Source organism: Belonocnema kinseyi, chromosome 5, assembly GCF_010883055.1.
Source record: "Belonocnema kinseyi isolate 2016_QV_RU_SX_M_011 chromosome 5, B_treatae_v1, whole genome shotgun sequence".
NCBI classification, from domain to species: domain Eukaryota; kingdom Metazoa; phylum Arthropoda; class Insecta; order Hymenoptera; family Cynipidae; genus Belonocnema; species Belonocnema kinseyi.
The window spans coordinates 40,489,849-40,506,338 of record NC_046661.1 but is presented as its reverse complement, the minus strand read 5'-3'; the positions used below and the strand labels follow the sequence as shown (position 1 = coordinate 40,506,338).

Here is a 16,490-nt window from a genome sequence, read left to right as displayed (position 1 = left end):
GGTACAGTAGATATCATTTATTATTTAATTTAAATAATGTATTCATTCTTCATTCTCAACCTCAATAATATTAACGGAGTGGCTATTTCGCCATACATATATGTCCTAATAGTTGGCGGTAGCTTGTTTCGACATACAATTATGGCCAAATAAGGACGGTGTTTTATTTCGCCCTTTCGGAATATATGCAGGAGAGGATGACGGTCAAAATAAGGAGAGTAAATTATTGATTAATATATTGATATTAGTGTTCTATAAATTGCCACTGTTAAAAAAGCGCGACAATTAGAATTCAAGAATAATTCAACAACAAACATGGGAATTATAATTATAATAATACTAATGTTTACTAAATTCGATGTCCACCGTATAGAATAATAATATGATAGAATAATATAATATCTATATCAATCTAGTCCTAAAACTACAAAAAAAGTTAGGCGTTCCATCACTTTTTAACAGCCGGTTAACTCGCAATAACCAACGTTAAATTTAACCGGTCAAGATTGGTCGGTTAGGGCGATTTAATCGTCCTTTAATCTAAAATGTGCAGTGTTGTTGTGAAATACGGAGTTTTTGGAAGAAGTTCTGAGGTCGTCTGATCGTTGCAAATGCATGACAAAATAATAACGTTGAATTTAATAACGCATTAAAAGTAATTTACTGACAGTATTAAATAATCTTTGAATATTTTGAGTGATCTTTTCGACATTTTCCATTTTCTAAGCGAAGAAAAATGAAAAAACTGCTTTTAGATCAAATATCCGCAATGTTAAAATTTTGAACAAAAATCGCGAAGTGCGTTTGTTTTGATTGTTAATCGGGATCAAAAAGTAATCGAGAGCAGGACAAAGCTTACAAAATTCAATTTTTCAATCCACCAAATCGAGGCGTCCTAACGATAGGATGCCAACGCACGCGATCGACTAGATGATACTTAACCAAAAATATAAACAATAAAAAGCTAACCAAAAAGTAAGCACTAGAAAGTTTTAGATCGCAGAATTGAACAAGATGAAGCTATAAGTTGGTCAAAACTAGAAGATGCTCGCTCGCTCCATCAAAAAATTAAAGTCCTATTCCGGGCGAGCAAAGCATGAAGGTGCCACTTCTCGCTTATAATCTAAACACGAGAAGTGGCAACCTTCATGCTTTGCTCGCCCGAGATAGAACTATCATGATTTGATGAAGCGAGTGAGCACCTTTTAGTTTTGGCCAACTTCTAGCCTCATCTTGCTCAATTACGCGAGCAAGACTTTGTAGCGCTAACTTCTCGGTTAGCTTTTTATTTTTTTTATTTTTGGTAAAGTACCGTCAAGTCGTGTCGCGTCCGTTGGTTTCCTACCGTTAGGACGCCTCGAAATGATCGAAATATTATTAAATAATTTTTAATTAAAAAACTTAAAAGAGTTCTTCTCTTTTAAAAAATATTATTTTATTGTTAATATTGACTGTGAATATTGGGCATTGTTTAATAAATAATAAAAAATGATATCTGAATATATTTTCAAGCTTAAAAAAATGAACTAAAATTATAAATTGTAAATAAATTTAATTAAATTTAATGAATTCATTTATAAAATTGCTTTTCGGCATTCATGAAATTTAGCTGAAGATTTAGGACAAAAACGGAATTTTCATTATAATTGTTTTTAAATTAAACATGAACTAAAGGATCTTATTCTAAATAAGGAATCGCAACATGGGAACCAAGTTTTTAAAATAATTTCCAAATTGCTATTTTATCCATTTTACATTGATTTATTCTCATCTATCAGTGCATTTAGGTTTTAAATTATTAATCATAATTTGTTTCATCAAATCTACAGGCAAGAATGATGAATAAATGCTTATTTTAATTTCAATTGTTTAAATTATGCCTGTTGAAGAATAATATAATGAAGATATAAATTATTTTACAGTTTTGAATGACTGTAATGTAATAAATAGAATCAAGCTTATCGTGGATGAAATTTTATAAATTTTTTATAACTTTATAGTACCTTTTTAAATTTTATAACTTTCTGTTTTTAAATTATATATATTTTTTTAATTTTGCTATTAAACGGACAATAAGACTGAAAGATTTGAAACAATTTTTTCGGATTTTTTTTTTATTTGTAGAATTTCAGTTAGTTTTGAAAAGAATCGAAAATAATTAAAATCTTTAGAAGATTCCGAAAAGTTTTAAATGAAATGTACATTTTTGATAATTTAGAACAAAAAATGAGAAGCCTTTTAAGAATGTTTAAAGGTTTTAGGAGAACAATAAAATTGTCCCAAGATTCCTGTCAACATTTTTAATGATTTCTTTATTTTGAAGAAGGGATTTTAAACGAAAATCGAATCAAAATTACAAAAAATTCTATTATGCTTAATAAATATTTTCAACTATTCAAACAATTCCAAGTTATTTTTAAAGTTGTGAAAAATTCCATTTTTCCAATGTAGATTATTGAAGGTTTTGAAACAGGAAGGTGGATTAGAATTACGGAAGGTTTCATGAGAATGCTATTTTTTCTTGAGATTCCCAGAAAAATGCCAAATGATTTTTCTAAAAGATTTCAAAGTATTTCCAAAAAAATTTCGAAAAATAATCTGGGAGTCTTGAAGGCAATTTTGTTCGTCTTTAAAATATTTTAAGGAAAATTGAAAAAATTTCAAAAGAAATTTAGAACTTTCAGATATATTACAAATATTTTTAAAAACTGTTTAACTTGATAATCATAAAGATTTGGAGAAAAATGTAGATTTTTTACAATTTTGTAACAGAGCAGGTTTTTATGAATTTGGAAAGGTTTTTAGAAAATCAAACAATATTCTCTAGATTATTAGGAAAATTTAAAGTCATTTTCTGGAAGATTTTAGGACAATTTATTTTTATTTTGCAGAATTAAAAAAAATGGTAGTCATAACTATTTTCATGAAATTTAGCCTAAGATTGAAGAGGGAAAAGGAATTTTAATTGTATTTGTTTTTAAATTGAACATTAAATAAAGTTATTTCAAGCTAAAAAATAAACGTTAAAAATGATTCATAAAATCGAGGAAAATATTTGATTGTTAATTATAACTGGTTTTTTTAAAGAACTTGAGGTGAACTTTTAAAATAAATATTTTACCATTTTTATTTTTTATTTAACAGTAGTTTTTACAGTTTAATGTTTTTCTCTCTCACTTTAGGTAAAAGTTGTAATTATTATTCAATCAAATAATGTGGGGCTTATTTTATTCCTGAAAAGATTCTCCGCAAATCTCATCAATATGTTTTTAGATAAAAAATTTCATTTAGGGATTATAAAATCTTTATTTTTGTAAACAACAGGTTTTTATAAATAATTTTTTTTAAACAAAAACTGCCTATGAGATTTGCAGAAAACCTTTAAAGGAATAAAATAAGCGACACAGCATTACAATTAAATAAGAATTGCAACTTTTACCTACAGAGAAAAAAGAAAGCATTAAACTCTAAATTGTCATTGTCAAATAAAGAAAACCCGAAATATTTTTATCAAAAGTTCACATCGAGTTATTTTCCAAAATTAGTTATAATTAACATTAGCATATTTTCCTCCATTTTATAAATCATTTTAATAAGGACCCTTTAGTGTCGGCTACTTTATTGATACAGCCCCTCTGCTTGTTATTTACGATCGAATTCTTATTTCAATTTCAGCCTCTCTGCTTTTTATTTATGATCGTATTTTTATTTCAATTTCGGAAAGGACATTTCAAAGCCTTCAAAACATTTAAACGAGCTACCTGCACCTTTAAATATATCTGAGTGCAAATTATTATAGTTTATAACTATTCTTTTTTTTATTAATGCTATATAGTTACGTTCTCTTCTGAAATGTTAAACGATTCAGCTACTTTTTACTTAGTAATGTAACAAAGAATGCATGTTAACAAACAATTGTCTAACCAATTTTTAATTGTTATTTATTAGATCTATTATTTATTATCTATTATAACGTTATATATCTTATATTCACTTAGACAAGTGCTAAAAAGTTGGTGTTTTTTGAACTCTTAACCTTTTTTCCAGGGTTCACTTAGTCAGGTAATAATTGATACAAGTTTTAAAAAAAGCTTATTTAAACAATTGATTATTGTTTATGACTATCCCTTCTCAGAATAAAGCTAGAAAGTTGTTTTTCTGAAATCTTTAGATTTACTTGGGCTTTTTAGTTACGAACACATAATAAGTGAACCTCAAAAAGTATGATTTTTATAATATTATTGTACTTTTTAAGTAAATTATTTTTTCTCTTGTTTCAATGCTTGAAAAAATTAATTCAAACAAAAAAGCTATCTCACACAAGGGGCAAAAACAAAGAGTGGAATAATTAGGAGTGGGTGGGGGGACTAAGCCTGTGAAAGACTTGTACAAGTTTCGTTTTAAATTGCCACATGAACTTAGTTGCAAGGCGCAAAAGAAAAATTTGGAATTAAAACTATTTTTCTATCAGCCCCCCCCCCCTAGAAAATTATATTTTTAATGTTTGTTGTCTAATGTTTATTTATTATTTCTTCATAACTAAAAAGGCAAAACACAGTTAAACATTTCAGAAAAATACGCAACTTTCTAACATTAAGCAAAGATTATTATTGATATTATATTATATTAATATTATATTATGATCATTAAAAATTTATTTTTATTTTCCTAAAATTGAAATGTTTTATTCGTAGTTATAATAGGAAATCATAATGAAATTTAAATTTCGCGCATTCGATTTTAGCGCCACCTCACAGCGTTGACCAGGACCAGCTGCGAGCCATGCCTTGAGATTTTGAGGTTAACTCGCCTCTCATTCTAATGTTTCGCTGGTGCAATTAAAATTGCCCTTTTAATGATTAATTTCTTTATTATAATCTACGGGAGCGTTTAAATATGAAGTCACGCTTTATTTCAAGCTTTTTCACCCTCCTGCCTCCGTACCTATTGTCACGCTCAGTCACGAATTAACGAGTTTCCGCACCTATAATATTACATTACGTTCTTTCGACCCCGTCGTTCACATTTTTTTAAATAATTATAAAATACTTTTCGGAATCCTCTCAAATATGGGAATCACACGTTACATGAACATAATCAAAAATATAAACCTGATTATTAACACTTTTTTATTCTTAACAAAGATTATATCAAACAGCTAGGATATACGAATATATGGACTTAATAATTTTCAGGTTGTCAATTAAAAACAAGAAAACCCTCAGTGACATCACGCGCAGAATGAATCGTCCCCCCATATGTCACGCTTGGCAAGAACTCCCCCCTGCCCCTCGGTACGTTACATAAGTGAACGCTCCCTGCCATTTAATAATAAATAAATTACTCTCCTTATTTTTACCGTCACCCCTTTCTGCATATATTCCGAAAGGGCGAAATAAAATACCGTCCTTATTTAGCCATAATTGTACGTCGAAATAAGCTACCGTCGGCTATTACAACATACATGTATGGCGAAATAGTCGCAGCCTAATATTAACACCATTTTTTAAATATTTGAGATTCACAGATAGATATAATCCATTATATTAAGTTTTTGTCTGGTCACGCTGCATTGTTAGTTCAGAATAAAACTCGCAAATAATTATTTAACACCATTCATAATGCGGGCTAAAATTCGTATTTTTCTACTTTCGAAGATTTTAGTTGTACCGCCGCTAATTCGAAAAGTTCAAATTAATTTCATTTGACGTAGGGGCTTAATGCACGTCTTCAAAAGTTTGATTTGAACATCCGCATTACAACGAGTTCAAAATAAACTCGACAATACGAATGCGTTACAATTTATAATAATCAAATTGAATCGGACTGAGTTAGGAACTGACAAAATGAACTCGGGAATCCGAGTAGATTACAGTAATGAAAAATCCAAACTGAAACTAGTTCAAAACGTACTTGGAAATCCGAAGACTGCATTTGAATGATGTTCAGCTTTTAAAATAAATAGATTTTCTATTTGGAAAATGTTTAAAAGTTCGCAACTGAATTGAAACTTACAGAGGCGATCTGATATGGATAGAGTATCAATTTGGATCGACTGCTCCATACAATATGGAATCAAGTTGGGATTAGTCCATATAAAGAATCATGGTTGTGTTGCTCCGTATATAGAATCAAGTGATTTTTAGAAATTTTTCAGGAGAGCCAGTTAAATTAAAATGCTGGAATTGGGTTTAAGATACTTTGAAATAACATAGAGGTTAACTTTACTAAGTTTACTCTCAACGTTATGTAAACAAACTTCTTTTTTAAGACTGAATAAATTCTCTTAATATTAATTATACCAGAGCTAAAAAATGTAATCTTCAGGGGGTTGATTGCTCTCGTAATTCGGTATAAAATGAGCCCAGGGTGAAGCCAATTTGTCCAGTTTTTTAAGTAGATATTGCAAAAATAGTGTAAAATTCAATGTTCTTGGGCTCATTTTGAAGCTAGTTTTTCAACGTATCAGAATAGCTTATGAGTATAAATCGTAAATTTTGTTGTCGAATTGCTAGAAATTGAATTTAATCAAAAAAGTCGGAAATATTGCAATATTCTTTGTGGTAACAGAAATATTTTTGTAAAATATATGAAACATATAATCATGAAGTTTCCATGCAATTTCCTCAAAATATAAATTTATTTAATTATGATTCTGATTTGCCTACAGATGTTTTCAAAATTTTCCAACTTCTTTTTTACAATTCAAGTTCTTGCAATTCGAGAAAATTTTTTTTGCGATGTATACTCATAAGCTGTTGTGATACGGTTATTGAGCATTTAAGAAAACAATGAAATTTACACTATTTTTGCAATATATAATTAAAAAATAGACGAATTGGATTCATCCTGGGCTCATTTTATACCGAATTTTGAGGGAATTCAAAACTTGAAAATAAATTTTTTAGCTCTGACATAATTGAAATGAGGAAAAGTTGAACAGTCATCAAGAAAGAGGTGGGCAAAAACTTTTGCGCGGCAGTGTAGTATTCAAGTAAATGTAATTATTATTAAAATAACCAAAGTTACGGATGATATGACCGTTTGTTTGAAAACTAGCATCCCAAAATACTTCAGCCATAACACGAATTTCTGCTAATTTCAAATCGTTACCATGCTAACACCGTCAAAAAGTTTTGAAGGCAAAGAGATGATGTAGTATAATAATACGGGAATACAAGAAAGTGAACATTTTATTTTCCGTTATTTCTCCTAAATTATTGCATAGATATCCACAATTTTTATTAAATGCTGCAAAACGGTCTGTTTTGTTTTCGCACAGGACTTTAAAATCGATAAAAATGTTCCTGTTTCCATATTCAGAGCAACCCAAACCTGATTCTTTATATGGACTTACCGGAAGTGGATTCCATATTGCATGGAGTAGCCGAAATGGTCCTTTAATGTAGGAGAGTGTTTAGAAAGAAAAGTATAACGTCTTTTCAATAAAAAGAGTGGATTTTTAAATAAAACTTTTAAAATAAATATCTTACGTCGGAAATTTATTTTTTTCTACTTCTTACGAAATTTGATATTTTCCTATGTGCATGTCAAAAAAGTACTGAATGATAACGTCACGCCGCCGATCAAAAACACTCAAATCGCTGCCGACGATCGAAAGTCTGTTGGTGCAACCTTTTACTATTTTTACGTAATATTAAAAAAATTCCCAGCAATGCTCCATTTTATTTTTTATCATATTTCTAAATGAAATTATATATTAAAACGCTAAAATCGAAATCAAGTAAATCGTGAAAATAGTCATTAAAACCATATTAACCATTTTTTTATCTGTTCTGCATATATTTTAAAAATATTTTTAAAGCTTTTTTATCATAGGCACATTGTATTCGCAAGCGTCCTTTAGCACCCTGGCGGACCGAAGGAACCGAATGGAGCCTCTACAAAGTACCCGTAAAGACCCCATTGGGTCCCCATTCGGTTCCTGTTTAAAAAACTCGAAAAAACAGCAAAATCAACTTTTAAATGGTTGAAATTCGGATTCTACGTTAAAATTCCGTATAGAAGGTCACGGAATAATCGCAATATTTTTTTTTTTTGCAACGGTAAAAAGTTTAAAAAAAATATAAGACGTATAACGCCTGTTGCCTGCTACACTTAAAACGCATCGCCTATAAGTAGCAGTCAGCAGGCGTTATACGTCGTATATATTTTAAAACTTCTTACCGTTGTAAAAAAAACTATTGTGATTATTCCGCGGCCTTCTATAGGGAATTTTAACGTAGAATCCGAATTTCAACAATTTAAAAGTTGTTTTTGCTGTTTTTTTTTTCAAGTTTTTAAAAAGGAACCGTGTGGGGTCTTTACGGGCACTTTGTAGAGGCTCCATTCGGTTCCTTCGGTCCGCTAGGGCAACGTGTAAAAATCATCCATCACAAATAAATTCCAAGATCGTTTTGTTTTATACTTGCACACTTTACCGTTAAATAAACAAGAATACTTTAAGCGGTTTGAAAATTTTTAGTTAAAAAAAATCTCATTATATGTGGTCAACTTTTTGGCAATCATCCTTAAAATAACAAAATAATATATTGTGAATATATTACATCTTACGATTAAGGTTAAGTTTAAAGGGACAAGTGTGGCTCAAAACATTGCGCTTGTGGCGAAATAACGAATATGCGTGCGCATACGATGGTAAATTGCTCTTTTCTTTAAACCTAAATTTTCTTTATAACTTAAAGTGATTTTCTTCTCCAAACACACATACCAAAAAGCGAAGCATAATCTAGTTTTTCATCAAATGTATTTCCTATTTCTACTTTCCAGTCTTCAGCAGAAGATTCTGGCGAAGTGCGGCTTGTGTCAGACGAAACAGAATCCGGCATCTCTGAAATTCTTCAGTGCGATTTAGACGATGATTTAGGTATAGACGCAATTGCAGCGGAAGAAAACTTGGAGGAAGAAGGTCCCGAGGAAGACAACGAAGACGCAAACCTTGATTCAATTTAATTTATAAAAAGCACAACACAACTCATATGTGATCACCATTTTCTTTTTTCATTATAAAATAACTCTTTTTTTCAAAGTAAGTTATATCTATTTTCATTCAATTTAAAGGTAATATTTTTCTAAGCGTATTGATTTAATTGACTTGAATAACAACTAATTTTATCATAAAAAGGCCTTGAAGTTTTGAGTCTTCCATGTTCGATCTGGCATCAAAGTTTCCTCTACGAAAGTCATTTTTCCGGAACCGTCAACTAGTAAAATAGAGTGTGTTCTGGTTCCATATTCGGCCTTTTCCGAGTGTACGAATATTGAGCTGAGGTCCGGGTAAACCTGCGGACTTTGAGTTTTTAGTATTTCATCTGGTAAATGCCTGTAAAACAAAATTTGGATATGTTTTAAATTTAATATTTCTAAAATTGATCTATTTTCTAAATTTTGGGATTTAGTTTTGAAAGATCCTTTAGTTGAGTACGTGCCTCTCTCTCCATTTAAGGAAATCCAGAAGATTTTCCACGAGATGACTTTGTTGGGTAACTGAAGTATTTTCGACAATTTTTTTAAACTTTTCTTTTCCTACTTCAACTTTTTTGTAAGGTTGATCCACAGGACTATTTCCAAATCCAAATATGTTGCCATTGCATGACTGCGGTCCTTTTGATTCTAAGCGACTACTTAACCAAGCCACATTGGCAGTCCTATTTGAATAATATATTTCTTTTTTCATGGGAAAATCTCTGGAACCTTTAAACTTATATTGTCCCTATCACATTCAGACCAAAATAATTTAGTTTTATGGAACTGATTGAGGTAAAACAAGATCACTTCAAATTTGATGGTCTAGAATCTAGGTGACTAATTAATTTTAACAAATAATAATGTATTTGTGGGCTTCCGCATGGAAAGTTCTCTTACGGCCGGCGTGGAACTAAGTATAGAATTATATAGCCAGATAAATTCCGGGATTTTATGCCAACGACGAACCCTTTAGGTTTAAAGGAAGCTTTAGGGCATTTTTGAAGTTGGAACTTCGAAAAACAGGTTTTTAAGAAAAACACACTTAGAGTTGTAGAGTGCCATCAGCGAACATGTTATGCTTTTTATTTAAACAGGAAATATACCCACTATTGATTGCTTTCGAAATATAACTATAGTGCTAATAGATTCAGTACCGGTCATGAGGGCTGTTTTCATGCGGACGTCCTGATTTAGTTTGTATCTTAAAACTAGATCTTTTAGTTGGAACTCGTCAAAGAGTAACCTGTTACAACTGCGTTCTTCTTAAACTCATATTTAAATAAATATGTATTTATAAATAATGCCGAAATTCAATTTTCAATTTTAATTTTTCAATTTACCTAATGTTTATCTACGTTGCAATAAAGTTGATCGAGTTCATTTAGTGTATAAAACTATCATTTTTGTTCTCAACTTTATTTAGACTAAAATAATTAAAAACAGCAAATTCCTTTAACAAATAAATTGTACCTGTATATAAAAACTAGTCTTATCAAAAAATTCCTAGTGATGAGCTGTAATATTCTTATTTTTTATTTTCTAAATGAAACGTTCAAAGTTCCAGAGATTTGCAATATATAATGCAAACTTTTACAATTTTTGCACGTTTTATTATTTTGCGCAAAGCATAGAAATATACGTACTTTAATTCGATGAGAACGAGAGTGTAAGGATTATATTTCTGAGTATCCTGATTTATTTTGTGTAATTTGTTCAAATAAGTTTCAGTTGATTCATGCGAGACTAGATAATCGGTTATGAGAAAACCTCGGCCTTCCGCTGGAGTATCTGAGTTTCTGGTTTCACCACGTAGATTTAGTGTCACTCCTACTCGACCTTTTGTTGATATCGCCAGCCAAGTTCCCCCCTCTCTACCTGGCTCCATATCTGTTCCTATTTTTTAAATTGACAATTAACAGTTTGCATCTAATAATCTAAGAATATTTAACTTTTCATACTTTTATATACAACGCATATTTAAAATTTTTTAATTCAATTCACTACAGTCGACAGTAATATCTAACTTAGCAGAATAGAGAAGTGCATAGAATACATTTTTTAATTGTAATTTTACATTTTATTTTGTATTCATACCATGACGAACAGTTGACAGAAAGACTTTTTTCATTAACATAATTCAAAGGTCATGTAAGAATATAATGCTACTTGATTCCAATAATTTTGAATGATCTATTTCCCTTACTTATTTGGACTTCCTCTATGAGGAAGCAAATACATTTGCTAATTAATCATAATAAAGAAGCAAAATGCTTATCAAATGAGCACCATAAAATTGTAAATAAAAATAGAGTGGAAACATTCGAGATTAAATTCGCAGATACTTTTTTATTTCCATTGTAATATGTGAATCATTGTAGAATTAAAATATTTGATATGAATTTTAAACCTAAAGCTGATACATTTTAAATTTTGATTGAAGCGTTACAAAATTTGAAAATTCTAAACTTAAACTCTTTTATAGTGAATCTGCTCAGGTATAGTGTGATTCTTTAAGAAATAGTATTTATCGGATTTAAAAAGTATGTCTGCGATAGTAGTTTCATTGTAAGCAGATATTTTTAAAAGGATTCTTATAAACAATATAACATAATTAAGAATAAAAATACATTAATTAACACGTAGGAAATGCAAAGCCGAAATATCAATTATAAGAAGCAATTACACAAAATAAAAAGTCTTTATTGGTTTCCGAGTTGGCTTAATTTGTTTAAGCGAACGATTTTAGAAGCGAGTAGCTATCAGTGTTAGGTAAGTTCCTCTATAAAAAGTAACTAGTATAAGTAACTTAAGTTACTTTTCATATCCCCCCCCCCCTACCTAATTTTTCATCTGGGAAAATTGTTTTCAGTGTGGGAAAATTATAAAACAAATATAACCTTAAAATATACACGGATTAGTAAAATTTAGTAAAATAAAATCGTTATAATTAATTATCTCACAAAAGAAGAGTGCGGGGACGTCCGTTGGCATGTTGAAGTCTTACACTGGTATAATCGATAATTTTCAAACTATCACATGCCCTTAAGTTGTGACTATTTTTTTCGCTCGATTTTCACAGTGCACCCAAGAATAAATCAGCGAAATACAAACATTTACACTTACCGTTGATTATAAGAACATATTGATTAAGGTTTAGTTTTATTGAATAATACTTCACCCAAAAAATTGCAATAAGTTTGGTCAAAAACTGGCCGGAGTTGGAGTTGATGAAATTTTGGCATTTTCAAATGTGTTGTTAAAGAAATTTCTTTGAGTTGGTGATATCAATTATCAATTTTATTTTCATCCTATTATATACTATGTTAAACGGATTTTCGTGAAAATAGTACAAATTTTAATCTATCAGACAAATATTTTTAACGAGTAATATTCGGAATCAAAATAATCTCTAACTATAACCCTGGCGGACCGAAGGAATTGAATGGAGCCTCTACAAAGTATCCGTAAAGACCCCATTGGGCCCGCTCTTCGGTTCCTTTTTAAAAAACTCGAAAAAACAGCAAAATCAACTTTGAAATTGTTGAAATTCGGATTCTACTTTAAAATTCCCTATAGAAGGTCACGGAATAATCGCAATAGTTTTTTTTTTTGCAACGGTAAAAAGTTTAAAAAAATATAAGACGCATAACGCCTGTTGACTGCTACTTACAGGCGATGCGTTTGAAGTGTGGCAGTCAACAGGCCTTATACGTCTTATATTTTCTTTTTAACTTTTTACCGTTGCAAAAAAAAAACTATTGCGATTATTCCGTGACCTTCTATACGAAATTTTAACGTAGAATCCGAATTTCAACCATTTAAAAGTTGATTTTGCTGTTTTTTCGAGTTTTTTAAACAGGAACCGAATGGGGACCCAATGGGGTCTTTACGGGTACTTTGTAGAGGCTCCATTCGGTTCCTTCGGTCCGCCAGGGATTATACTTGCATTATACTTCAAAACATAACCACTTAGAATTTTCGGAATCACATATAAGTTGCACTTTAGCTTGTAAGTATTCCCTTTCTTCGAGTGGAAATTGAAGAACTCTGCATAACCTGGCCAAGGTAAAAAAATGTCTTCATGTTATTCTGGTGGTAGGAGCAATTCAATTAATAGATCAGCAGAATTATTCGTTTCTTTGCCGCTCTTTTTGTCGCACATTATGAACAGTCTTTTTTCAAATTTTTAAAATCATACAAAACTCAATTTCGAAGTTTCGGATTCGCTTGAAGCAATATGTCCAAAAAAAAGGTTGCTTGTTTACAAAGCAGATGAAAACCAACGCACAAGCGCGATATCGATTATCTTTTGTTTATTCGACGCGCGCAATTTTTAAAATTCTCATCCTTTGTATAAAAGCAATCAAAAGAAAGATATTCAGAAAAAATATAAAGTAACGAAAAAGTAACTTAAAAAAAGTTATGAGCTACCGGGAAAATAGTACTGAAAAAGTTACAAGTAACTTAACTTTTAAAGTAACTTCGTTACTTTTAACGAGTTACTACCCAACACTGGTAGCTATAGCTGGGTCTCCGCGAGTAAAGCAAGCGGTTCGCCCAGGTTCAGCCGGAAGCTCGCTCGTTGCTTCGACAATCTGTTGTGGACGGCTTAACAAATAAAAATAAAGTACTAACTGGGAAACGAATGAAAATATTTAATTTTTCTTGGCCTCATTTTGTAACTAATATATCAGACTTTACTTTGCTAAAGAGAATTATAACACGTTTAACCTCAAAATACACATACTTTCATTAAATTTAGCAAAACTAAACTTTTGTTAATCATTCCAACAAAAAAGTATTCGGGGCCGTCCGATAGCAAATTTTCCACCTTACTTCAAAATTTTGAAGGTTAAATCGTTATTTTTGTTAAAGAAAAAAAAACCTGGAGGCCTGGATAATAATTTAGAAATTGTTCATTTTGCACACTAAGTTACTTACCATATGAGCCATATCAGTTCTCCTAATTTTTTCTTCACAATAATAAAAATTTTCCGCTGAAACTTTAAAAAATAGTCAAAAATATGAAAACGAACGGGTTTATTCTCATCAAGCGCTGCGCACGCGACTCTCTTCGCTATCAAGTTTGAGCGCGCCTAGGGCGCTCGACTGTTGGTTCTCGTGCTTCGCGCTCAATGATATATTTATTTCCCCTCACAGCAATGGGATATACCGGGATAACCCATTTATCTCTCAGTTTGTCCCAAGGATATCCCAGGGATAATCCGCCGGACAACCCGTAAGGCGGAAATTTGGGTATCCCAGGTATATATCCCCAGGATATCCACGACATCCGTGGGACGTTTCCGTTATTTAAAATGTCTGAAGTAGGATATAAATTTTTTTTCAATATCCTTTTTGGGACATTTGAATATCCCAGAAACGTGCCCGGGACAACCTGGGAGATAAATGGGATCAAACGGGCCACGCGCTCGGTTCTTCTATTTCCCCCACGTTTGTTCACAGACCTATTAAAATTAAAGGTCAAAGCATCGACAACTATAATTTTGCGATTGTGAATTCTCTTTTGTTAAAGCTCCTTCGGCTTTAACGAACACATTCTCATCAGATATTTCGTGCTTCACACTCGATTTTGTACAAAATGTCAACATTTATATACTCTGTTTAACACTTTTATATCAAATAAATATTACATTTATTTATGTATCCCGGCCTGGGATTGCTTATTCAGATATTGAAAAATAAAGTGCAAATTTTAGTTATCATGATTACTTTGATATTTGTCTCTTATTTTGCATTAAATTTTATTCTTAGCTACCTTGAAAAATGTATCATTTCAATGAGTGTATATTACAATTCATAGTATGTCTCTCTCCGTCGCGTGTACTTAGATCTATCTCTTTGTATCCCTGACTCTACTCCTTACAGTCACAACTCTCTATGTTTTTCTATCCATGGTGTTCACAACCGCCTATCTTTGTTGTTCACAAATGCTTATCTTTATCCCAGACTACCCACTATCAACGATAAATCGTTTAAATTTCTATCCATTTGAATCCACTCTAAAAAGGTCGTATTATCCGTTTCGAAAATAATAATATATTTAGAATTTCAAGCTTTACGACTTAGTAGTCGAAGTTCGAACTCTGCAGAGGCGGCTGCTGACCCTGCATTTATAGAAAGAGCAAATGATTTCACTTGTGTCTGACTTTTACAGTCAGTCACCTACTGGGAACCTGTCGGTACTAAGTCAGGGATGTATGTCAACTAGCGCGCGCCTCGCTATGGATAGACGTGGATAAGCAGAGGATTCGTTTGGATAGAACGACTAGGATTAAAGAAGGTAGGGCTATCTCATATTTTAAAAAAAGATAGAAATGGATTCACTTGGATACGAAAATAGGGATTAAAAAAAGATAGATGAAATTTGTTATTGCCCAACGGATAGAAAAGGATAGAGGTAGATAATTGGAGGATTGATTTAGATAGAAAGACTCGGGTGAAAGAAGATAGGGCTATATCTTATATTTCAGAAAAGATAGAAATGGATTCACTGGGAGAGAAAAATATGGATTAAAAAGGATAGACGAAATTTAAGATTTCCAAACGGATAGAAAAGGATAGAGGTGGATAAGCTGTGGATTCATTTAGATAGAAAGACTTAGATTCACGTAGATAGGACTATCTTATATTTCTAAAAAGATAGAAATGGATTAACTTGGATAGGAAAACAGTGGACCTATGCATTATTCAAATCGAATCGGTTTTTTTCGATTTGAATTCTGCAATTCGAAAATCTTTCGAAAAGGCATTCGACGCCCTCAGCTTTTCGATTCGACTTCCGTTTCGAAATGCCTATATGTATATTTATTTATTTCTCGTCGTGTCGGTAGTGTAAAATGCGCTTTATATAGTCTAGTCTTGGTTTCTTTGAGTGAGAAAACACTCTTAAAGTTTTTCAGATTTGAAAAAATTGTTCAGAAATTGAAAGAATCAAATTTATATAAAAGCTGAGGTTTTAGTAATCCTGAATTCTTGTTCACGTAGACAACAATTATTTGGCGCTGGTAAACTCTGAGCCCTGATCTAACACATAAGACACATCTCCATGCACATAATAAGGTCAGTTAGTAGTTTTTCTCTATATGTGTCAAGCAGGGTCATTTTGAGTTGAAAGGCCTACATTTTAATGTATTTACATAAAAACGGTATGATGAGAATTTTTCCTCGAGGTTCTCAGTATTTTTACTCACGCTATTCACGTGAAACTCATCTCCTTTTCAAAATTAAAGTCGTTCGACCTTATCGTTTTTGCGCTACATGTTTTTAAACATGTACATACATTTTACCATTGCTTGACTTAATTGTGTACTTATATTTTTATAGTGAATGAAAAACTCCGTCACAGGACCCCCTAATATTTTATTTGACAGTAGTTTTACGAGGGTGGATTGATAAGTTTCCGGCCTGACCAAGAGATGGCTCCACTAGGCCTACCTTGAGGTGGCGTTCTATAGTACCATCCTTAGATAGCTTGTAGC

The 16,490-nt window shown here is 31.5% G+C and overlaps 2 protein-coding genes across 6 annotated transcripts in view; one reads left to right on the top strand and one right to left on the bottom strand.

Annotated features, from left to right (window-relative positions):
• LOC117172302 (Fanconi anemia group D2 protein) overlaps positions 1–9,053 on the top strand; it is a 78,411-nt gene extending 69,358 nt beyond the window's left edge. For both annotated transcript variants that reach the window (XM_033360072.1, XM_033360071.1), the window contains one exon: positions 8,791–9,053. In XM_033360072.1, coding sequence (XP_033215963.1) covers positions 8,791–8,973 — 183 coding nt within the window. In that variant the 3' untranslated portion in view covers positions 8,974–9,053. The remainder of the gene's footprint in view (positions 1–8,790) is intronic.
• LOC117172303 (transport and Golgi organization protein 2) overlaps positions 9,015–16,490 on the bottom strand; it is a 12,236-nt gene continuing 4,760 nt past the window's right edge. For 3 of the 4 annotated variants that reach the window (XM_033360073.1, XM_033360075.1, XM_033360076.1), the window contains 3 exons: positions 10,632–10,881; positions 9,450–9,707; positions 9,015–9,343 (listed from right to left, as the gene is read on the bottom strand). In XM_033360073.1, coding sequence (XP_033215964.1) covers positions 9,136–9,343; positions 9,450–9,707; positions 10,632–10,881 — 716 coding nt within the window. In that variant the 3' untranslated portion in view covers positions 9,015–9,135. The remainder of the gene's footprint in view (positions 9,344–9,449; positions 9,708–10,631; positions 10,882–16,490) is intronic. The other variant, XM_033360074.1, reaches the window with a different exon arrangement.